The 21,020-nt window shown below is 36.7% G+C and overlaps 1 protein-coding gene across 1 annotated transcript in view; it reads left to right on the top strand.

Annotated features, from left to right (window-relative positions):
* The window catches only part of LOC143656376 (MAP/microtubule affinity-regulating kinase 3-like), a 106,674-nt gene that overhangs the window by 17,610 nt on the left and 68,044 nt on the right, over positions 1–21,020 (top strand). The window contains 2 exon segments of the mRNA XM_077128459.1: positions 3,249–3,440; positions 13,200–13,253. Of these exon segments, the coding sequence (XP_076984574.1) occupies positions 3,249–3,440; positions 13,200–13,253 (246 nt within the window).

The following is a 21,020-nucleotide window of genomic DNA, read 5'->3' as shown; positions in this document are numbered from 1 at the left end:
GAGATAGAAATAAGGTAAAATATTGGGTAATTGGACCTGAAGGGATACAGATTGTGCAACAGGACTGATTGTAAAAACTCAGAAATGGATAGCACAATACTACCTAACTGTAATATAATTATGTTTAAACACTGAATGAAGCTGAATGTGAGAATGATAGAGGGAGGAGGGCTGGGGGCACAAATGAAATCAGAAAGATAGATAATAAAGATTTAGATCTAGGAATGCCTAGAGTGTATAGTGATAGTGACTAAATGTACAAATTTAAAAAATATTTTTGCATGAAGAAGAACAAAAGAATGTCATTACTGCAGTGTGCTGAAAACAGATCATACTTAATATTTTAAAATTTCAACTAATGTGTGATACTAAAGCAAAAAATGTTTATTTGGTACAAATCTATACTTTGACTAGTGCATCTCCTAATATAACTTATGTAGATAGTTGATTGAACACCTTAAGTAAATGGAACTTTGTATAGGACATGAGATTTTGTTGGTTTGTCCAGGTGATGCCCGGATGAATCCCAGAGTGATTTGATCAGTGAGTGGAAAAGTATTTGCAAAGAATGGTGAGAACAGGGGAAAACTCAACTTCCCCAAGTTGAATTCTTGATATTCTCACAAGCAGTGTGGACAACCAAAGCTATAGGCTGAGTCCCCAGTCTTGGGGTTTGTTCATATGAAACTTAACCCCACAGGGGATAGGTCAAGCCTACTTAAAATTAAGCCTAAGAGTCACCCCCAAGAGAGCCTCTTTTGTTGCTCAGATGTGGCCTCTCTCTCCAGCCAACACAGCAAGCAGACTCACCACCCTCCCCCTGTCTATGTGGCACATGACTACCAGGGGTGTGGATCTCCCTAGCAGCATGGGACAGAAATCCCAGAATGAGCTGAGATTCAGCATCAAGGGATTGAGAAAAACTCTAGAATGAGCTGAGACCCAGCATCAAGGGATTGGGAAAATCTTCTCAACCAAAAGGGGGAAGAGTGAAATGAGACAAAGTGTCAATGGCTGAGAGATTCCAAACAGAGTCGAGAGGTTATCCTGGAGGTTGTTCTTATGCATTAAGTAGATATCACCTTGTTATCCAAGATGTAATGGAGAGACTGGAGGGAACTGCCTGAAAATGTAGAGCTGTGTTCCAGTAGCCATGTTTCTTGATGATGTTTGTATAATGATACAGCTTTCACAGTGTGACTGTGATTGTGAAAACCTTGTGTCTGATGCTCCTTTTATCTACCTTGTCAACAGATGAGAGGAACATATGGAATAAAAATAAATAATAGGGGGAACAAATGTTAAAATAGATTTAGTTTGAAATGCTAGTGATCAATGAAAGGGATCAGTAAGGGGTATGGCCTGAAAAATTTTTTTTTCTGTTTGTTCTATTTTTCTGTTGTCTTTTTATTTCTTTTTCTGAATTGATGCTAATGTTCTGGGAAATGATCATGATGATGAATATGCAACTATGTGATGATATTGTGAATTGCTGAGTGTATGTGTTGGGAATGTTTGTGTTTCTTGTAATTTTTTTAATTAATAAAAAATTTTTTAAAAATTAAAAAAAGAAGAAAGAAAGAAAAGGAAGAAAGACACAGACGGGATCAGGGGGTTTGAAGCTCAGCCATAACAGACAACAGACAACTTTATTCAGTTCCTGCTTATATACTGCAGGGTTTACGTGACTAAAAGCATGCGTACGTTACGTGCAAAAACAGAGTGCGTACTTTTCAATATATTACTCCCTACATACAGAGATAGCTAACAAGACCTTGGGGTTTAAGAAAAAGCAAACATTCTCTCCCTCGCAGACTTCCCTCCAATTAAGCAGATAACAGTCTCCACAGTTTACTGCTGAAAAAAAAATGTTTTAAAATTATTCAGAAATCTTACTGGAATTTTAATTGAATTTGTAGATTGGTTTGAGTAGGATTTATGCCTTCTCAAGTTTCTTCATTAAGTGTAATATTGGCTGAAGGTTTTTGGTACATAATTTTTCTCCTATAGAAGTTCCATTCTATTTCTAGTTTACTAAGAATATTTTTAAGCATAAGTTGTTCAATCTTAAATCTTTTTCCTACAGTGAATAAAATAATTATATAGATACTTTCAGAAGTGAACTCTGATTTTGGGAATAGCTCTGAAAGTCAAAGGTGGACACACAGCCTTTTATTGTCACAATTTGACTTTATCGATTTTATTTATATATTTATTTTATGTTTTAAAACACTGCCCTGCCTGTGTGTTGGAGGAAGTGGTGGGGGGGGGAGGCTTATTTAAGGATTAGAAAAGATGTGTGGGCTCATATATTTGCTTTACATAGGGACCAAGCTCTGTTCAGGAAGAATTGAAATATAGTATAAAGTTGTTTCACCTGATTTCTACTCATGTAAGTCCTGTTTAAATAGGTCTCTCAAATTTCAGGTTGGTACTCTGCCACATAGATTTGTGTGGGAGAAGGAAGCAGTACTCAACTGGGTGCTTGTATATAGAAAATTAACTGTACATATTACGTACTTGTAACTGTAGTGCCTGTGTATTTAATGTGGGTAAAGAAGTATATGATTTGTTTGATCTCTGTTGAATATATTGAGTTCTTCATTCATTCAACAGATATTTACCAAGAGCCATACAATGTAGTGTAAATACATCCTTTTTGGGCTGCTGTTACCAGCATTGTGTAGAAGAAAATTAAGGATTGAGGTTCCCCTTGGATTTTCTCATTAAATAGTGATGTGGCTTTGAACAAATTAGAGAAATGTCCTCATTGGGTAAATGATGATACATTAGCTGTCCTGCTTGTTTTGAAAGGTGTGGTGAGGATTATATGTGATTTAATACATTATGGAAATTTAACTTCTGGTTATGAAGTACTACTGTTACCCTATTTTACATGACAGCAGCTTATACAAAGTATCTCAGATGGATGGGTGATTCAGTGGTACAATTCTCAACTGCCATGTGGGAGACCTGGGTTCAATTCCCAGCCCACGACCAAAAGAAAATGAAACAATGACAGAAAACATAATTTCTTTCTGAACACCCAGTTGAATTTCAGACTTGATATTTTTCTCTTCAACATTCTCTAGTTTTCCTCATAAATTTATAACATGCGAAAAAGTGCTAGATGCATTAGGATTAAAATTAAAGCAGTAATATTTTGTTTCTTTAACTAGAAGCTCTTCAGATTTCCCCAGTTCTGTGTGTTGTCTAATTTCTTTATCTTTATGTATATTGTATTTTAGCATACATCACATGGAGATGGATGTCAAGACATGACCTCTCGAACTGGGCGTCCTGGAGCTCAGTGTAGAAACTCTTTGGCGTCCTGTACAGATGAAAAAACTCGTGTTGGGAACTACCGACTGCTAAAAACAATTGGCAAAGGGAATTTTGGAAAAGTAAAGCTGGCAATACATATCCTTACAGGCAGAGAGGTAAATATAAGTCATGCTCCTTTATGTTATGACACTTGATATGCTTAGTTCTGTGTGTATGTGTGTGTGATATACATTTGAACTTATTTTTTTCTTCTTGTTGAATTTCTTTTTATTTAGCCCTAAAAGAGTTTTTTTTTTGGATGTGTGGTCCGGGAATTGAACCCGGGTCTCCCGCATGGAAGGCAAACATTCTACCACTGAACCATCTGTGCACCTTCCTAAAGGAGTTTGAAAGCATTAAATGCAGCATCAGTTTCTTATAAGTCTTTTACTATCCATTTTTGGTTGTGTAGTGTAACATACATACAAAACAAAGAAATAAAAAAGCAATAGTTTTCAAAGCACTCTTCAACAAGTGGTTATAGGACACATCCCAGAGTTTGTCATGGGCTTCCATACAATCCTCTCATATTTTTCCTTCTACTGTTCCAGAATATAGGAGACTAGAGGGTGTAAATATTTTTTCATCTTCACAATTGACTTTTTTCCTTCTTTTTTGGTGAAAAATAACATATATTAAAAAGCTATAAATTTTAAAGCACAGCACTACAATTAGTTGTAAAACATGTTTCAGAGTTTGACATGGGTTACAATTTCAGAATTTTAGATTTTTACTTCCAGCTGCTCTAAAATACTGGAGACTAAGAGAGATATCAGTTTAATGATTCAGCATTCATATTCATTTGTTAAATTGTATCTTTTATGTATAAACTCCACCATCACCTTTGATCTTTCTATACCTCTCTTTACGGTTGTTTGGGCTATGGCCGTTCTAAATTTTTGATATTGGAAGAGCCTATCACTAATATGGAGTGGGGAAATGAAACTTTCTGATGTTCTAGAGAGGCTGGGCTACGTTTCAGGACTTATCTGGACCAGGGATCTACCTGGAGGTTGCAGGTTTCTGGAAAGTTACTCTAGTGCATGGAACTCTTGTGGAATCTTATATATTGTCCTAGGTGTTCTTTAGGATTGGCTGGACTGGCCCTGGTTGGGGGTTGGCAGATTATACTAGGTAGCAAGTTCTAACTCAAGCTTGTTTAAGAGCAACCTTGAGTAGTCTGGAGGTTTGAACGCTCTCTGCCACTGGTACTTTATTAATTACATTTCTTTCCCCCCTTTTGGTCAGGATGGAATTGTTGATCCCATGGTGCCAGGGCTGGATTCATCCCTGGGAGTCCTCTCCCATGTCGCCAGGGAAACTTTCACCCTTGGATATCATGTCCCATGTAGAGGGGAGGGCCATGATATCACTTGCAGAGTTGGGCAAGTGGGCCTCTAAGAGACTGAGGCCACATCTGAGCGACAACAGAGGTCCTCCAGAAGTAACTCTTAGGCATGCCTATAGGTAGTCAAAGCTTCTCTGCTATCTACATAAGCTTCACAAGAGTAAGCCTCACGATCGTGGGCATGGCCTATTGATTTGGGTGTCCCTAAAGTTTGACACAGTTTCAGGGGATTCCCTGATGGTTAGGTTTAATAATTCCATATTCTTTCTCCCCTACCTCAGGGGACTTTGTCAATACTTTTTGATTATCTGCTTCATATACTCTAGAATGTTTCCAAGCGTGCAATAATCTATATGGGATTAAAGTACCTCTTCTTATTCTGGGCTCCCTGTGTTTCACTTGTTCAAATGAGCCATACAGATAGGTTGAATGAGATTATGCACTACAGAAAATTTCAGCTCCAGATCGAATAAACCTTTCTTCCATTGTTCTCAAAGAGTATATGTGGTTCTAAAATATAGACAGTCTTCCTTACCCCTATGTTCTGAATTACTTTAACTCCAACCTGTTCGGCTTTGTTCTTATCTCTAAATATCAGGTTATAGATATAAAACAGCCTCTCAGAATCCCAAAATATTAATCACCACTCTGGACTTAATTTGCCTGCTCTAAAAGCTTACAATCTAGGTCCCTGTTATCGTATAAGCATTTTCTAAAGGAAAGTTGTTGAACTTTTATTGGGATTGCACTGAACCCATAAATTGCTTCAAGGACATCTTAATGATAATTAGTCTTCTGGTCCAGGAACACAGACTGTCTTTCCATTTATTTAGGTCTTCTGTGATTGTTTTGGCAATGTTTTGTAGTTTTGTGTACAGGTCCTTTACATCTTTGATTAGATTTATTCTAGGTATATGATTCTTTTAATTGCTATTGTGGATAAATTTTTTTCTTGATTTCTTCTTCCAAATGTTCATTGCTTACGTATAGATAAACTACTGATGATAGGATGTTGACTTTTTACCTTGCTACTTCACCGAATTCATTTATTAGCTCTAAGAGCTTTGTGGTGGATTTTTCAGGATTTTATGAATATAAGATCATGTTATCAGCAAGTAGGATGATATGATCCTATCTCTAAATAGGATAAATAAATAAATAAAAAGGAAGGTTTTATCTCTTCCTTTCCAATTTGGATGACTTTTATTTCTTTCTGTTAAATTGCTTTGACAAAGATTTCCAGTATAATGCTGAATAATAGTGGTGACAGTGTAGAATCCTTGTCTTGTTTTTGAAAGCTTTTCAGTCTTTCACCATTAAGTAGGATGTTAGCTGTGGCCTTTTCATATAAGCCTTTTATGATGTTGAGGAACTTTGTTTCTATTCCTAGTGTTCTAAGTGTTTTTATCAAGAGGGCTGTATTTTGTCAAATGACTTATCTGTGTTGAGAGATGATCATTTGATTTTTTTCCTTCATTCTATTAATGTGGTATATCACATTAATTGATTTTCTTATGATGAACCAATCTTGCATACTAGGGATAAATCCCACTTGATCAGGGGGTATAATTCTTTTCATATGCTGTTGTATTCAGTTTGCTAGTAATTTGTTGAGAATTTTTGCATCTGTATTCATAAGAGATTTTGGTGTGTGGTTTTTTCTTGTGGTATGTTTAGTTGGCTTTGGCATGAGGTGGATGTTAGCCTTGTAAAATAAGTTTTAGGCGTGTTCCTGGCTCTTCAGTTTTTTGAAAGAGTTTGAACAGATTGGAGTCAAGTCTTCTGGAATGTTTGGTAGAATTTCCCTGTGAAGCCTTCTGGTCCTGAGCTTTTCTTTGTTGGCAGGTTTTTGATGACTCATTTAATCTGTTTACTAGTAATTGGTTTGAGATCTTCTCATTCTTCTTAAGTTGATTTAGATAATTTGTGTATTTTTAAAAGTTTGTCAATTTCATCTGGGTTATCTAATTTATTGGCATACAGTTGTTCATGGTATCCTCTTATTGTCCTTTTTATTTCAGTGGGGTCAGTAGTAATGTCTCCGTTTTCATTCCTGATTTTCCTTATTTTGTATCCTTCCTCTTTTTTTCTTTGTCAGTCTAGCTAAAGGTTTGTCCTTTTCAAAGAACCAACTTTTGCTTTTGTTGATTCTCTCCATTGTTGTTTGCTTTCTATTTCATTTATTTTCACTCTGATCTTTGTTATTTCTTACTTTCTGCTCACATTGGGTTTGGTTTGCTCTTCTTTTTCTACTTCTTCCAGTTTTGAGATCAGGTCTCTGATTTAAAGTCTTTCTTCATTTTTAATGTATGCTTTAGAGCTATAAAATGCTCTTTTAGCACTACTTTCTCTGCATCTCATAAGTTTTGATATGTTTATTTTCATTTTCATTAGCCCAATATATTTCCTAATTTTGCTTCTGTTTTATTCTTTAACCCATTGATAAAGGGTATGTTGTTTAATTTCTGCATATTTGTGAATCTTCCATTTCTCCTTTTATTTCTGATTTCATTCCATTGTGGTCGGAGGATATGCATTGTATGATTTCAGTATTTTTGAATTTATTGAGACTTGCTTTGTGTCACAATATAAGGTCTGTCCTGGAGAATGATATGTGTGCACTTGAGAAGAATAGTGTATTCGTTTTTTGGTTGGGTACAGTGTTCTGTATATGTCTGTTAGGTCTAGTCAGTTTAGTGTATTCTTCAAGTCCTTTATTTCTTTATTGATCTTCTGATTGATTTTCTGAGTAGAGATTCAATCCATTATTGAGAGTCATGTGTTAAAGACTCTTACTGTTACTGTAGAGCTGTCGTTTTCTGCCTTCAAATGTGCCCATATTTGCTGCATATATTTGGGAGCTCTGCTATTAGATGCATATGTATTTATAATTGTTACATTTTCTAGTTGACTTGTCCTCCTTATCAGTATATAATGACTATCTTATCTTTGTCACTCATAACTTTTTTTTGTATTTTTATTGAGATATCTTCAGTCCATCCAAAGTATACAATCAGTGGTTCACAATATAATCACATAATTGTGTATTTATCACCATATTCATTTTTAGAAAATTTGTATCATGCCAGAAAAAGAAATAAAAAGAAAGAGAAAAATTCATACATCCCGTACTCTTGATCACTTCCTTTTATTGACCCCTAGTATTTCAGTCTACCCATTTTTCCCCGCCCCTTAGCTCCCCTATTATTTATTGATTTTTTGTCCTTATTTTTTTACTTATCTGTCCATATGCTGTAAAAACGGTATGTTACCCACAGGTTTTTACTATCACACGGTTCCATTGTAAAAGCTACATAGTTATACAGTCATTTTTAAGAATCAAGGCTACTGGAATATATCTCAACAGTTTCAGGTACTTCCTTCTAGCCACTCTAATACACCATAAACTAAAAAGGAATATCTATATAATGCATAAGAATATATAATCCATAAGAATAACCTCCAGGATAATGTATTGACTCTGTTTGAAATCTCTTAGCCACTGAAATCTTACTTTGTCTCATTACTTTCTCCCCCCTTTTGGCCCAGAAGGCTTTCTCGATCTCACGATGCCACTTCCTGGCTCATTCCCTGGAGTCACGTCCCACATTGCCAGGGAGATTTACAACCCTGGGAATCATCTCCCACATAGTGAGAAGGGCTATGAGTTCACCTGCCGAGTGGGCTTAGAGAGAGAGGCCACATCTGAGCAACAAAAGACTTTTTCTGGGGGGTAACTCTTGGGCATAATTCTAAGTAGATTTTTTGCAGGAATAAGTTTCATAGGGGCAAGCCCCAAGATCAAGAGCTCAGCCTTTTGAATTGGTTGTCCCCACTGCTTGCAAGAATATCAAGAGTTCCCCACATGGGAAGTCTTAATATTTCCTCCTTTCTCCTCAGTTTCCCATGTGACTTTTTTTTAATTCTCTGGGATACATCGGGACATCACAATAGCCTGTACAAACCAGCATGTAAGTTAAATCGTACAACCTATAATGAAATCATGTACCAAAATAAGGATCTCTTCCTTTGTTCTCACACAGGAATTGAAGTTTTAAAATATAGACGTTATCATCCTTTACCCTGTTTTCTGATTTACCGTGGTCCTATCCAGATCAGCTTCATTCATATCTGTAGTTGAAGTCTGATCACTTTTTCAACTTTTTTAGTGGTTGCTGTAGGAGGTAATGCTCACTTTCATGGCTTCAGAGCTCTAACTCTGAGTTTCAGGTGTCACATAAATACCTGAAGTTTGAGAGAATGACCAGATCATACACAGATAGTTCAGTATCTCAGAGTTTAGAAAAAACAGTTACAACTCCAGAATAGATGTGTCTGTTCCTCATAACTGTTTTTTACTTAAAGTGTATTTTATCCAATGTTAGTTACACCCACAAGCTCTTTTTTAGTTCTTACCTGCATGAAATCTTTTTTTCCATCTTTTCATCATCAACCTACTCTACTTTGACTTTAAAGAGAGTCTGTTGCAGACAGCATCTTATTGGGTCATGCATTTTTTAAAATCCATTCTGCCAATCTTTTCACTGTAGCATTTAATCCATTTACTTCTTAAATCACTATTGTTAATGCAGGTCTGTCTTCTGCCATTTTGCTATTTTGCCTTTGTAAGTCTTAAACCTTTTGTGTTCCTTGCTACCATTAAAGCCTACTTTAAAAAATACTTATACTAATAAAAAAACATTACAAACATTCTTAACATACAAATATTACATACATGGTATACAATTAGTGGCTCACAATTTCATCACATAGTTATATATTCATCACCATGATCTTTTTTTTAAACATTTATATCACTCCAGAAAAAGTAAGAAAAGAAAAAAAGAAAAACTCATAAATATATACCCCTTACCCCACTGGAGGCTGTGTGCATGCGTGGGTATAGGAGTGCCATAACTGATGTTCCCAGAGCTGCGGGGTGTGATTGTGGGCCATGCGCATGTGTGGTTCTAGGAGTGCCATAAGCTGGTGTCCCCAGAGCTGAGGGGCATGATGGGGCTGAGCGCATGCCTGTGTCTAGGAGTCCTTTAAATTGATGCACAGAGCTTGGGGCTGGTGGGGTGAAGCTGTGCGACACTGTGATTAGGGAGGGGGTGAGCAGGTGTAGCCTGGGTATGGAGGTAAGCGCCTGCATCCTTTATGCATTGTCAGTTGCCTGCTGGGAGGGACAGGTAGGGCTCAGGAGGGATGCAGAAAAGGTGGGTTGGGCTGCACTTGGGGTGGGGGTGTGAGGTGGGTATGCGCGCTGGGGCTTGGTGGGACAGGGGTGCTTGGAGTTCAGGGAGTGGCAGGGGGTGACAGGATTCAGGTGCTTGGGGTGTGGGGTGAGTCATGGGTCACAGGGCTGCACTGGTGAGGGTAGCATGTTTAAGGGTAGCATGTTGCCTTACTTCCTAGTCTCCATCTCCTCGTCCATGCACTCTGGTGCCTGGAACCCTTGTGGAATCTTATATATTGTCCTAGGTGTTCTTTAGGATTGGCTGGAATGGTCCCAGTTGGGGGTTGGCAGGTTATGATAGGAAGCAAGGTCTACTTGAAGCTTGCATAAGAACAACCTCCAGAGTAGCGTCTGGGCTCTATATGAACTCTCTCTGCCACTGATTCTTTATTAGTTACAATTTTTTTCTCCCTTTTGGTCAGGATGGAATTGTTGATCCCACATCACCAGGGAGACTTTCACCCCTGGATGTCATGTCCCCTGTAGGGGGGAGGACAATGATTTCACTTGCAAAGTTGAGCTTAGAGAGACTGAGGCCACATCTGAGCAACAACAGAGGTCCTTCAGAAGTAACTCTTAGGCGTGCCTATAGGTAGTCTAAGCTTCTTCGCTACCTACATAAGCTTCACAAGAGTAAGCCTCATGATCGAGGGCTTGGCGTATTGATTTGGGTGTCTCTGAAGTTTGACATTGTATCGGGATTCCCTGATGGTAAGTTTAATAGTTCCATATTCTTTCTCCCCTCCCTCAAGGGACTTTGCCAGGGATACCGGTTTATGATAGAATGACTGTTTTCTACAGTTCAACTAAACTGAGTAAACTTTTTTGAGCTCCTGATTATGCTTCACATATTATTTGAATCACAGTATTTGAAGATAAAATATTAAAGAGCAGAATCGGGTTATCTGGCACAGGATAATTAGGGTAAAAGGAAGATATTGAAGGTAACCAGAAGAATCTAGTGATCAAGAACCCTGTCATGAGAATAAAAACCAAGTCTCAGAAGCTCAGAAGGAAGTGAAACTGGAAAGGCAGCATGTTGGAGGGTTTTGGTCATGAAAAGAAGGAAGGAAATAGAATGATGGCCACAAAAGAACAGTGTAGCTAAGAGATTTCTTTGGAAATTGAGAGACCCAAGTATACTTTAGAAAACTTCTCATGAAAGTAAAGGTGAAGAAAATTAATTCATTTGACTTGGAAATGAATTGTTTAGACCCAGTGGTATCTTAAAACCCCAGAAACCCTATCTCTTCAGTGTCCTAGCCCCATCTCTAATAGTGTATGTGGTCGGTTACTGATTGTTAGTATTCAGAGCTTCAGTTCAACTCAACAAACAGTAGTTGAGCATTTGTTGTGGGCTGTGTAGAGTTCTAGAACTGTAAAAATAATTAAGATGCCTTCTCCCCAGCTGAGCAACGCAGAAGGTAGGCAGGCTTTCGCATATTCCAGCAGCCAGTATTTTCTCTTGTTTTATTTACTGTAGTTCCTATTGAGACTGAGATTTTCCAAATAGAGAATTCGAATTCTGGCTTTGCTTTTTCAAACACTGACACTCATTGACTCTTTTCTCTTCAACCCCAATTCTGATTTGTTTCCTTCTCTTCCTGGATGTTTGCTTCCACTCCAGGATTACTTGTTACTAGATGCCTTGCTGCAGCATTTCCCTTGCTGCAGTGTCTTTGAAGGTTTAATGGGGTCATAGGAAAAGTTATTTAAGTTTATTGGGTAGATGTAGATTTTAGACCAAGTTAAACAAGTTGTTGTTGTTTTCAGTAGTGTTACTATGCTTAGTGTATGATGCCTTGAGAATCATACCAGGACCTCTGGACAGAGATCCCTTTCAGGGAAGTCTACAAAGTCAAAATTATTTTTTTGATCCTATTAAGACATTATTTGCTTTTTTCACTCCCTCTTGCAAGTGTAAAATGGAATTTTCCAGCATCTCAGCATCTACATGACATGTGATATCACAGTAGATTGGATGCAGAAGCACTTAGGAAAATGCATAAAACTATGTTAACTTACAATGGGTATTGTTATTTTGAAATGAATTTTCAAATATGTATTTTTACAGCTTCTCAGTTTTTCTTTCTAGTTTTGTATATCCATCATTATATATAACCCCATAACCAAAAGTTCTTTGGGCTGTTTAGTAATTTTTCAAGAATGTAAACAGGACCAAGTAAGTTGAGAGTCCTTGGCATAAGGAATCTGGGGAATCTCTTGAGAGTTTTCCCTAGACTTTGGCTACAGACCATTTCTTCAGTGGCACATCTTACTGGATTTTTGTTCTGCAGGATGAACAGTAGGAAACACTGCCCTACCCGTCTTGTTGGGTGGGTTCATTGTGGTTTTGGACCTCAAATACAAAGTTAAGTTTTATTCATCAGTTCTTGGCAAAGCCTTGCTCTTAATTTTTGTTCCCTTTCATCCCTGATGGTCACTCCCATCCCTTCCTGCATTCTGAACAACATTAGTTCCTAGAAATATCTTGTATGCCTTAAGTGACAAACGATGAGCCAGTCAGTTGAGAATACTTATACAAGGCTAACTGATTTTTTCTTTTTTTTTTAAAGATAAGAAATGCATATAAATAGAGTTATAATTTTGTCTTCTATGTCCCTATGACTTGTATTGTATATTCCATGGCGCTCACTCATGCCTTTCTGGACCAACACTGTATTAGGTGCCTGTTTATGCTTATTTCACTTGGTTGGTTCACAGATTGGTCTGGTACTAGTCTCTCTTCCTTCTTTAACCTCTTAAAGGCCTTCACTAGTTCTTAAAAAAATAGAATGTTTTTAAACTTTTCAGATTCAATACCAAATTATTTACTCAATTATCAAGCACCCCACTCTGTGAAAGATACCCTTGGAAGTATTCTGGACAGGATCAACATATAATAGATATCATTCCTGCCCTCACACACTACAGTCACCTCAAATTGAAGCATCAGTAAATAGTGAAGGAGAAATTTGCTGCAATGCCATGTTTTCAGACGTATTTTCATTGTATGATCCATCTCTTATTTATGTGTTGATTTACTGTTCGGGGGGAGATTTTTCACCTTGCTTAAAAGTAATGTAAGTTTAAGATTTCTCATTTCCAGAAAGCCCTATTTTTGGTTATAAATTATGGCTTATTGTAACTAACTGAGTTTTAGGTTTTTTGATTTTTTTTCTTGCTTTTTAGTAATGCCACGTGTCTGGGCATTTACAAAAATGTTACCATTTAGTCTGTAATTACCAAGTTATTAAAATCCATAAATATTCATTAATTTTTTTCTAGGTTGCAATAAAAATAATTGAAAAAACTCCGTTGGAACCAACAAATCTCCAAAAGGTAAGCTTTGTCCAGTATACATTATTTTTAAATAATTTTCAGTGCTAATTGCCATCTAATTTATCCTTTAAATACCTCAACTGTTAATTTTATTTATTATACTTAGTGTTGTAAAGTCTCCTATTATTCAGATGAATGTAACTTAAATATGGTATTATATAAAAAGTGGTTGGCTTTTTTTCCTTCAGTTGAAGATAGAAGAAAAAATATTTTTATGTAATTGGGATTATGCAAATTTGTGCATCTTTCTGATTGATAAAACTGAGATCTTGAAAGTCAGTGCTTTGATTTCATTAAACAAGAGTTTAAAACAGGGCCATGTCCAATTAAGGAGTGATGATGAATTAATGTCAAAGGAACATGTAAAACTGAATGAGTTGAAAACACATTTGTAATGCACTGTTGTTGTTTGTACTGTCTTAGTTCAGACGTTCTTAACTATGGTGCATGTTAGGGACACCTGGGCAGTTTTGGAAATCCATGATGCCTGGACCACAGTAGATTTTATTGCTTGAGATAGGGCCTGGGCATGGGTATTTCAGTAGTGCAGTAGCAAATGATTAATGATTTTCATAATAAGATCCTTCAGTATTTTATAATTTTGCACACCCTTTTTATACACTTTATTTGGTTTCTAGATTTGGCCTATAGTAGCTGAAGGGGTACAGGCACTTTATTTATGTTTGTTTGTTTGTTTGTTTTTTGCATGGGCAGGCACCGGGAATTGAACCTGAGTCTCTGGCATGGCAGGCGAGAACTCTGCCTGCTGAGCCACCGTGGCCCAGCCAGGGTAGAGGCACTTTAAATTAGGAACAGGAGATTTTTAATTTAAGTCCTGGCTCTGCCACTTGGGTGAATATCTAACTTTAGCAAGTCACCTTTCTGGACCTTGGGTTTCTCATCTGTGAAATGAAGCACATTTTGTCCTCTAACAGTTGAATGTATTAATGAAGAATGCATATAAAAGAGCTTTGTAAACTGCAAAGCCCTGCACAGTTGTAAGCCATTATAAGTATAATGCCCTGTATATATTCCTAAAGCAGATTTGTTATTTTCCATTTATTCATGATAATGTTGAGACCCTGCCCCATTTACTTTGTGAGGGAGGAGAGGGAGCTAGATCTTATTTTGCACTAAAAATGGTATTTAAACAAATGGTCCTTTGTGCACCTTAACTCTGTAGACTAAGAACCGCACTAGAACCTCAGGGGTTCTCAGTAGTGCATGGAACTGGTCCAAAAATTCTAGTCCTTTGTTCTGAAGAATAAATTGTACCCATTTCCTTACATTTTTATCTCTTCATAGATCTAGGTAAGAACTTGATACAAATAAACAAGTAAAGGGTTATTAAGATTTTGTGTTCATCAACTAATATTAACTTATAAACAAGTTTTTGAGGAATCTGATTCAGTATTCTATGACGTTAAAATCTTCCACTGTATTCATGTGTATCTGTCTGTACATAATTGGAATTTGAGCTGTTTTCTAGAAAGAATTTTATCATGATATTGTCATGAGTTGATTGTAGTTTTTCTTCCCCATTTCCTTCCTTAATATTTTTGTCATGGTTTTTTAATTGCTGCTCTACTTTATTTATTATTATTACAAATTTGTCACATTATCATTTTAGTTTATGGTGGATTGTCTCATTAGCATGGTAGTGTGACTATGCATATTTGCATCAACATTAATTAGATTTTAAAATTTGTTGTGGTAATAGTTCAAGTATGAAATGTGTATATATATATATTTATATATATATATACACCACAAAAGACTTATAGTGAAGCCAGACCTGTCCATGTTAATTAACTTAATAAGTAAGATATATTTTCATTTTATAGGGCACTATTTAAAATTGTGTTTACAAGTCATATTCTTTTCTTATAAATAAGAAACACCCTTTATACATCTTTCTCAAATCTTTTTTCACTGAGTTCCTTTGCCAGGGACAGGACAGAATGTGCATGGAGTCTTGCTGTACCCTTTTGGAACAGTAGTTCTTGCAACATTTTTCCTTTCTTGTTATTGTTCACAGCTGTATTACACTTGTATCAGGAACACCTCTCATTAATAGAGTGATTTTAATCTTGGAGCTGCAGGTTCTACAAGGGCAGTAAAACAGTGATACACTGGGGGAAAAATGCAGTCTTAAGAAGTTGTTAAAAAGATTTATAGAATAAATTGAAACTACCTACCCCCATTCTGAAAACCATATAAACCCATTTTGAAACCCCAGGAAGTCCTGGAATGTAGAAATGCCCTTTTTTTTTTATTTCAGAGGAAGCATTGTAGGTCGTTTTGCTTAGTATCATTCTGGGATTACATTCTAAATGATTAATAACTGGTTACAGCATGGTTGTAGTATGTAATTAAAATCACTAAGTGAATAAGTCACTTAATCTCCCTATATCTTTCACAATTTCCTCCCCCTATAATATGGAAATAACAGCACCTTATAACGTTGTAGTGAGAATTAAGTAAGTTATCATTTGAAAACATTTAGAGTAGGCTTGAATAATGCCAAGTACATAGTAAGCATTAAATGTTTGCCATGATTATGTGCCCTACTGTCTTAGCTAGGGTTCTCTCTAGAGGAACAGAATCAGTAGGAGATATCTGTAAATATAAAATTTTTAAAGTGTCTCATGTAACTGTGGAAATGTAGAGTTCAAGGTCTGTAGGGCAGGCTGTGAGCTGGCAGCTCCAATGAAGGTCCTCAATGAACTCTCAGGAGAGGCTGGCTGGCTGAAGCAGAAAGAGTGATTGTCTCTTCTGAGTCCTCCTTAAAAGCCTTCTGGTGATTAGATTAATCATCGTTCATTGCAGAGGACGTTCCCTTAGCTGATTGCAGTCCCCATAGAAAATACGTTAAGCTTAAGAATTGAATGATAGATTCTTGGCCAGGTCTTTTCTGTAGGACTTAGTTGCAGTAGATTACTCTGATAATAACTGCTAATTTTGAGCATTTAATATATGCTGGGCACAGTAGTAAACTGTTTTTTACCTGTATGAATTTATTTAATCTTTGCAACTTCATGAGATAGGTTCTGTTATTCAAGGAGATTAAGTAACTTCCCCTGACTAGTAAGTGATGAATGCATAGATAGTCATCCTATGATACATGTAGCTAGCATTGATTCAAGCATTAATGAATTCTAAATGAAAACACACTTGTCCCAGCTCTGGTGATCAAGAACTTGTGGTAACATTCTAGGATCACTATTTTATATTAGTTACATAGGGTAGGAATTCATTGTCACTAGATATTGGAGTGTGTCTTCCTTGCTTTTATAGACTTATAGGTGTTATCAGACTTTTCCACAATAATATTACCATCTTCATGTTTCAATGAGGAAACAGCCTCTGAGAAGTTGATATAGCCAAACTCCAGCTAGTAAGTGATGGAGCAAAGAGGTGAATCTTGGTCTAACTCCACAGTAGGAACTCTTTTCTACTCCATTTTGCTGTCTGACTGTAGGTTGTTAAATTAGGAGAATTTCTCTAAATCAGGATTTATAAAAACTCAGATGAGAACTAATCTTAGGTTTTCCTTGATAATAGCTGTAAAGAAGTTGACTAATAGTTTCAAGTTTGGGGGAATGTTTCAAGTACTTAAGAGAAGTCGGCCTTGTGCCTAGCTCCCTCTCTATACACTGACGAGCTTTGCTTTTTGTCTTCCTCTGAACCAGGCTTTGCAGTGTGCTTTGATGGGTCAGATAAGCAAACTGGTGTGGCAGGCAGTAAGGTTTTACCTAGGCCTCCAAGGGTGCAAATAGCTTCCACCAAGTGAGACAGAGTGGAAAAAAAGAGTGGGTACCCTGTGAATGTCCATGGTAGAATTGCATACCCAGTCCAAAGGAACCACACCAACAGGCCATGGGGGCCTCCAAAGGCATAGGACAGTTCAGGGCCTTGGGCTGGAGGAAGATGGATTGGGGGCTTACATTGGGCCACATCGGAAGGATTTTGAATACCATGGCTCTTATAAAAGTATGGCCATTGGTGTATAGTAAACTTTTCACTGATTTCCTAACTTTCTCCTGGTTTCTTTTGACTAAGATTTTGTTATCTTAGAGATATTCAGTCTTCTTGGTTGTGGAAACGTAATTGTTACCACATATCGATTTAAGCAGCAGTATTTTTATAAACTGGAACTGCTTAATTAAAAACAACTATGTAACATGCAATGGGATAATTAAAATTGTTTTTTTAAATGTGTTTAAGTTATCTGGTTAGCCTAGCCAGCCTTAAATACCTCTGTGAGTGGAAGCACACTCCTTCCCATGCATCTTGTTCCAATGTTGGACAGCTCTAGTTATGAGATTTTTTTTTCACTTTGCAGTAACATTTGTCTTCTAGAAACTTACACCACTCTTTTCTGTCCTACCACATGAAACTATAAAGGTTAAATCTACCTCTCTGAATGTAGCCAGCCCTCGGAGGTTGCTACTTTGGATCTTTTTTATTGTCCCTTCTCTTTGGTCACCCAGAGGAATTGCCCTCAAGATAGGCCTAATTCCATCAAGGAATTAAGAAGACTTTCTTGACCAAAGGAGGAAACAGAGAAATCAGACAAAATAAAGTATCAGTGGCTGAGATTTCAAACAGAGTTGAGCGGTTATCCTGGAGGTTATTCTTATGCATTATATAATGGTTTATGGTGTATTGGAGTAGCTAAGGAGAAGTACCTGAAAATGTAGAGCTGTGTTCTAGTAGCCTTGTTTCTTGAAGATGATTGGATTAATGATAGAGCTTTTACAGTGTGACTGTGTGATAGTGAAAACCTTGTGTCTGATGTTCGTTTATCTAGAGTAAAGACAGATGAGAAAAATTATGGATTAAAAAAATAATAGGGGGAACAAAGGTTAAAATAAATTGGGTAGATCGAAATACTAGTAGTCAGTGTAGTGGGAGGGACAAGGGGTGTGGTATGTATGAATTTTTTCTTTATTTCTTTTTCTAGAGTGATACAAATGTTCTAAAAGATGATCATGGTGATGAATACACAACTATGTGATGATATTGTGAGCTATTGATCATACACAATGTATGAATATTTGTACATTAAGAATGTCTGTGTTTGTTGTTTTATCAATAAAAACGTTTTTAAAAAATTTAAAAATGAATAGGCCTCGTTCATTGCATAGTTAAATTTATTTTTTTTTACTTATCTGAATTTGTTTGGTTCCAGTTAAACTTCATTTAATTGGTTTTCTGCCATAAATCTGGTGTTTGGAAATATTTTTTTAATAATAATTTTGTATCTGTTGCCACTTTTAGTTTGAAACTCTCTGAATTGAATAAGGATGTCTTCATCCAATTAAAATGAAAATATTCACCAAGACAGAGACAACGCCCATCAATAGAGAAATCCATCCTTCTAAGTTTATACCACTGACCTAATAGTAAGCAATTCTTGAGTAAGATTCAACCACCATTCTTTTTGAATGCAATTTTATTGAGATATATTCACATGTCATATAATCATCCAAACTATATAGTCAGTGCCACAATCAATTTTAGAGCATTTTCATTATGCCAAAAATAAATAAATAAATAAAAATGAAAAAGAAAACCCAAAACATCCTCTTATCCCCCCACATTATTTATTTATTTATCTTTAGTTTCTTAGTTATCTACCCATACACTGGATTAAGGAAGTGTCAGTCACAAGGTTTTCACAAAACACAGTCACACCATAAAAGCTATAGAGTTATACAGTCATTGTCAAGAATCAGAGCTACAGGATTACAATTCAGCCATTTCAGATATTTCCTTCTAGCTATTCTAATATACTAAAATCTGAAAGAAATATCTATATAATGCATAAGGATAACCTCCAGGATGACCTCTTGCCTCTATTTGAAATCTCTTAGCCACTGAAACTTTATTTTGTTTCATTTCTTTTTCCCCTTTTGGTTAAGAAGGCCTTCTCAGTCCCACGATTCCAGGGCCAGGCTCATCGCTGGGAGTCATGTCCCACATGTCCAGGGAGATTTACACCTCTAAGAGTCATGTCACACATAGGAGGACGGGTAATGAGTTTATTTGCAAAGTTGACTTTGAAAGAGAGACCACATCTGAGCAACAAAAGAGTCAATCACTATTATTGAATCCAGAGTTTTTATAAGAGAAAAGGAGAAATCTGTGTTTTTAAATTTTAATCAAATTTACTGAAGGAATAAAAAAGAATGAACATTAAATTTAAGTATTTACAAAATGCACAGTAGGTTCCCAGGTGTTGATTGATGTATTGACTGCAGTTTTTTTTTTTATCAGGGTCTTTTTTGGGGGAAATTCTACTTACAACCACCTCTGTCTATTTTCTTTTTAAAGCCAGTGTTTGTTTTGGAGCCATTATTAATACTTAGAGCTCAGTAGCAGTAGTGGCCTTTTTTAGGCAGCCCAGGGAATTTTGGTTCTGGCACTAATCAGGAAACTGTATAATTTGAAGGCACAGAGAACTAGTTCATGTTTTCCACATGGATTATAATGAAACTGCTTTTACTGCTATCATCACCAGGTTATTTAGGTCCTGTTGCTTCAGCCTTTCTAACCAGTAGTTTTTGCCTCAGGCTGTGTATCACAGTCATTAATTTTTTTTTTAAATCTTCACTGCCCATATTAAGACAATATTAGGGAAAATAAATGAAAAAAACTAGCAATGAATAGCAGCATTAAGCATGCAATTTAGAAATAAGGCAGTAAATTCCAAAACAAATCATTATAAAAGAGTTGGAAAAAAAAAGTTGAAAGTGTTTGCCATTGTTAATGAGGATTGAGAGTGCGGTGGGGTATTTTGCATTGTATAACTTGACTTTAATAGATATGTAGATGTACTGCCTTGATAAACAAATTAAAATCCAAATTGAGAGACCCTTCAGGAGTGTGGTAGAGAAGTGTAAGTACGTCTGGGAGGGTTTAAGAAAGGTAAATCCAAAGTAGCAAGGCACAGACAATGTCCAAAATTAAAAATCAAGGAAGAAGCACATAGAGCCCAGAATGGGAATGAGGCTTGTAATTCCACATAGTTTAATGTCATCCCTGGATACAGCCCAGGGTATGTTGGGCAAATAATTAAAAAGTATTGACAAGGTCCCATGAGGGATGGGAGAAAAAATATGGAACTATTAAGCTTTACCATTGGGGAAATCCCTGATACTGTCTCAAACATTAGGGACTCCCAAGTCAGTAGGCTAAGCCCTTGATCTTGGGCTTGCTCTTTAAAAGCTTGTTTCTGTAGTGGAGAAGCTAAGCCTACTTATAGTTATGCCTGAGAGTTACTTCCAGAAAACTTCTAACCATTTTTGCTTAGAGGTGGTAGATGTGACCTTTCTCTTTAGAAGCCTAACTCTGCCAGGAAAATCATTATCCTCCCCCCTATGTGGGACATGACTTCGAGGAATGAACCTGGCCGTGGCACCAGAGTCAACAGCAGTCCATTGTGGGATTGACAATACCTTCCTAATCAAAAGGGGGGGGGAAATGTAACAAAATAAGGTATCAGTGGTTCAAATAGAATCGAGAGGCTCTTCTGACGGCCAGTCTTTCATAAGGTTCAGATAGATATTGCTAATTACAATGGTTTGCCAAACCCTAACCAAAACTATTCCTGTTAACCCTAAAGATAGAGCTCTATCTGAAATTCTACAAAAATTTCACATGCTGTGATTATGTAAGAATTTGAGAATTTTGCCACGCAAAGGAGGACTCCAAGAGACGTTCTCTCATGCAACACGCAAGGGGTTTATTTTCCACACATGT

Source organism: Tamandua tetradactyla, chromosome 14 (assembly GCF_023851605.1).
Source record: "Tamandua tetradactyla isolate mTamTet1 chromosome 14, mTamTet1.pri, whole genome shotgun sequence".
Lineage (NCBI taxonomy): Eukaryota > Metazoa > Chordata > Mammalia > Pilosa > Myrmecophagidae > Tamandua > Tamandua tetradactyla.
The sequence above is the reverse complement of the archived record's forward strand: the minus strand, read 5'-3'. Positions and strand labels throughout refer to the sequence as shown.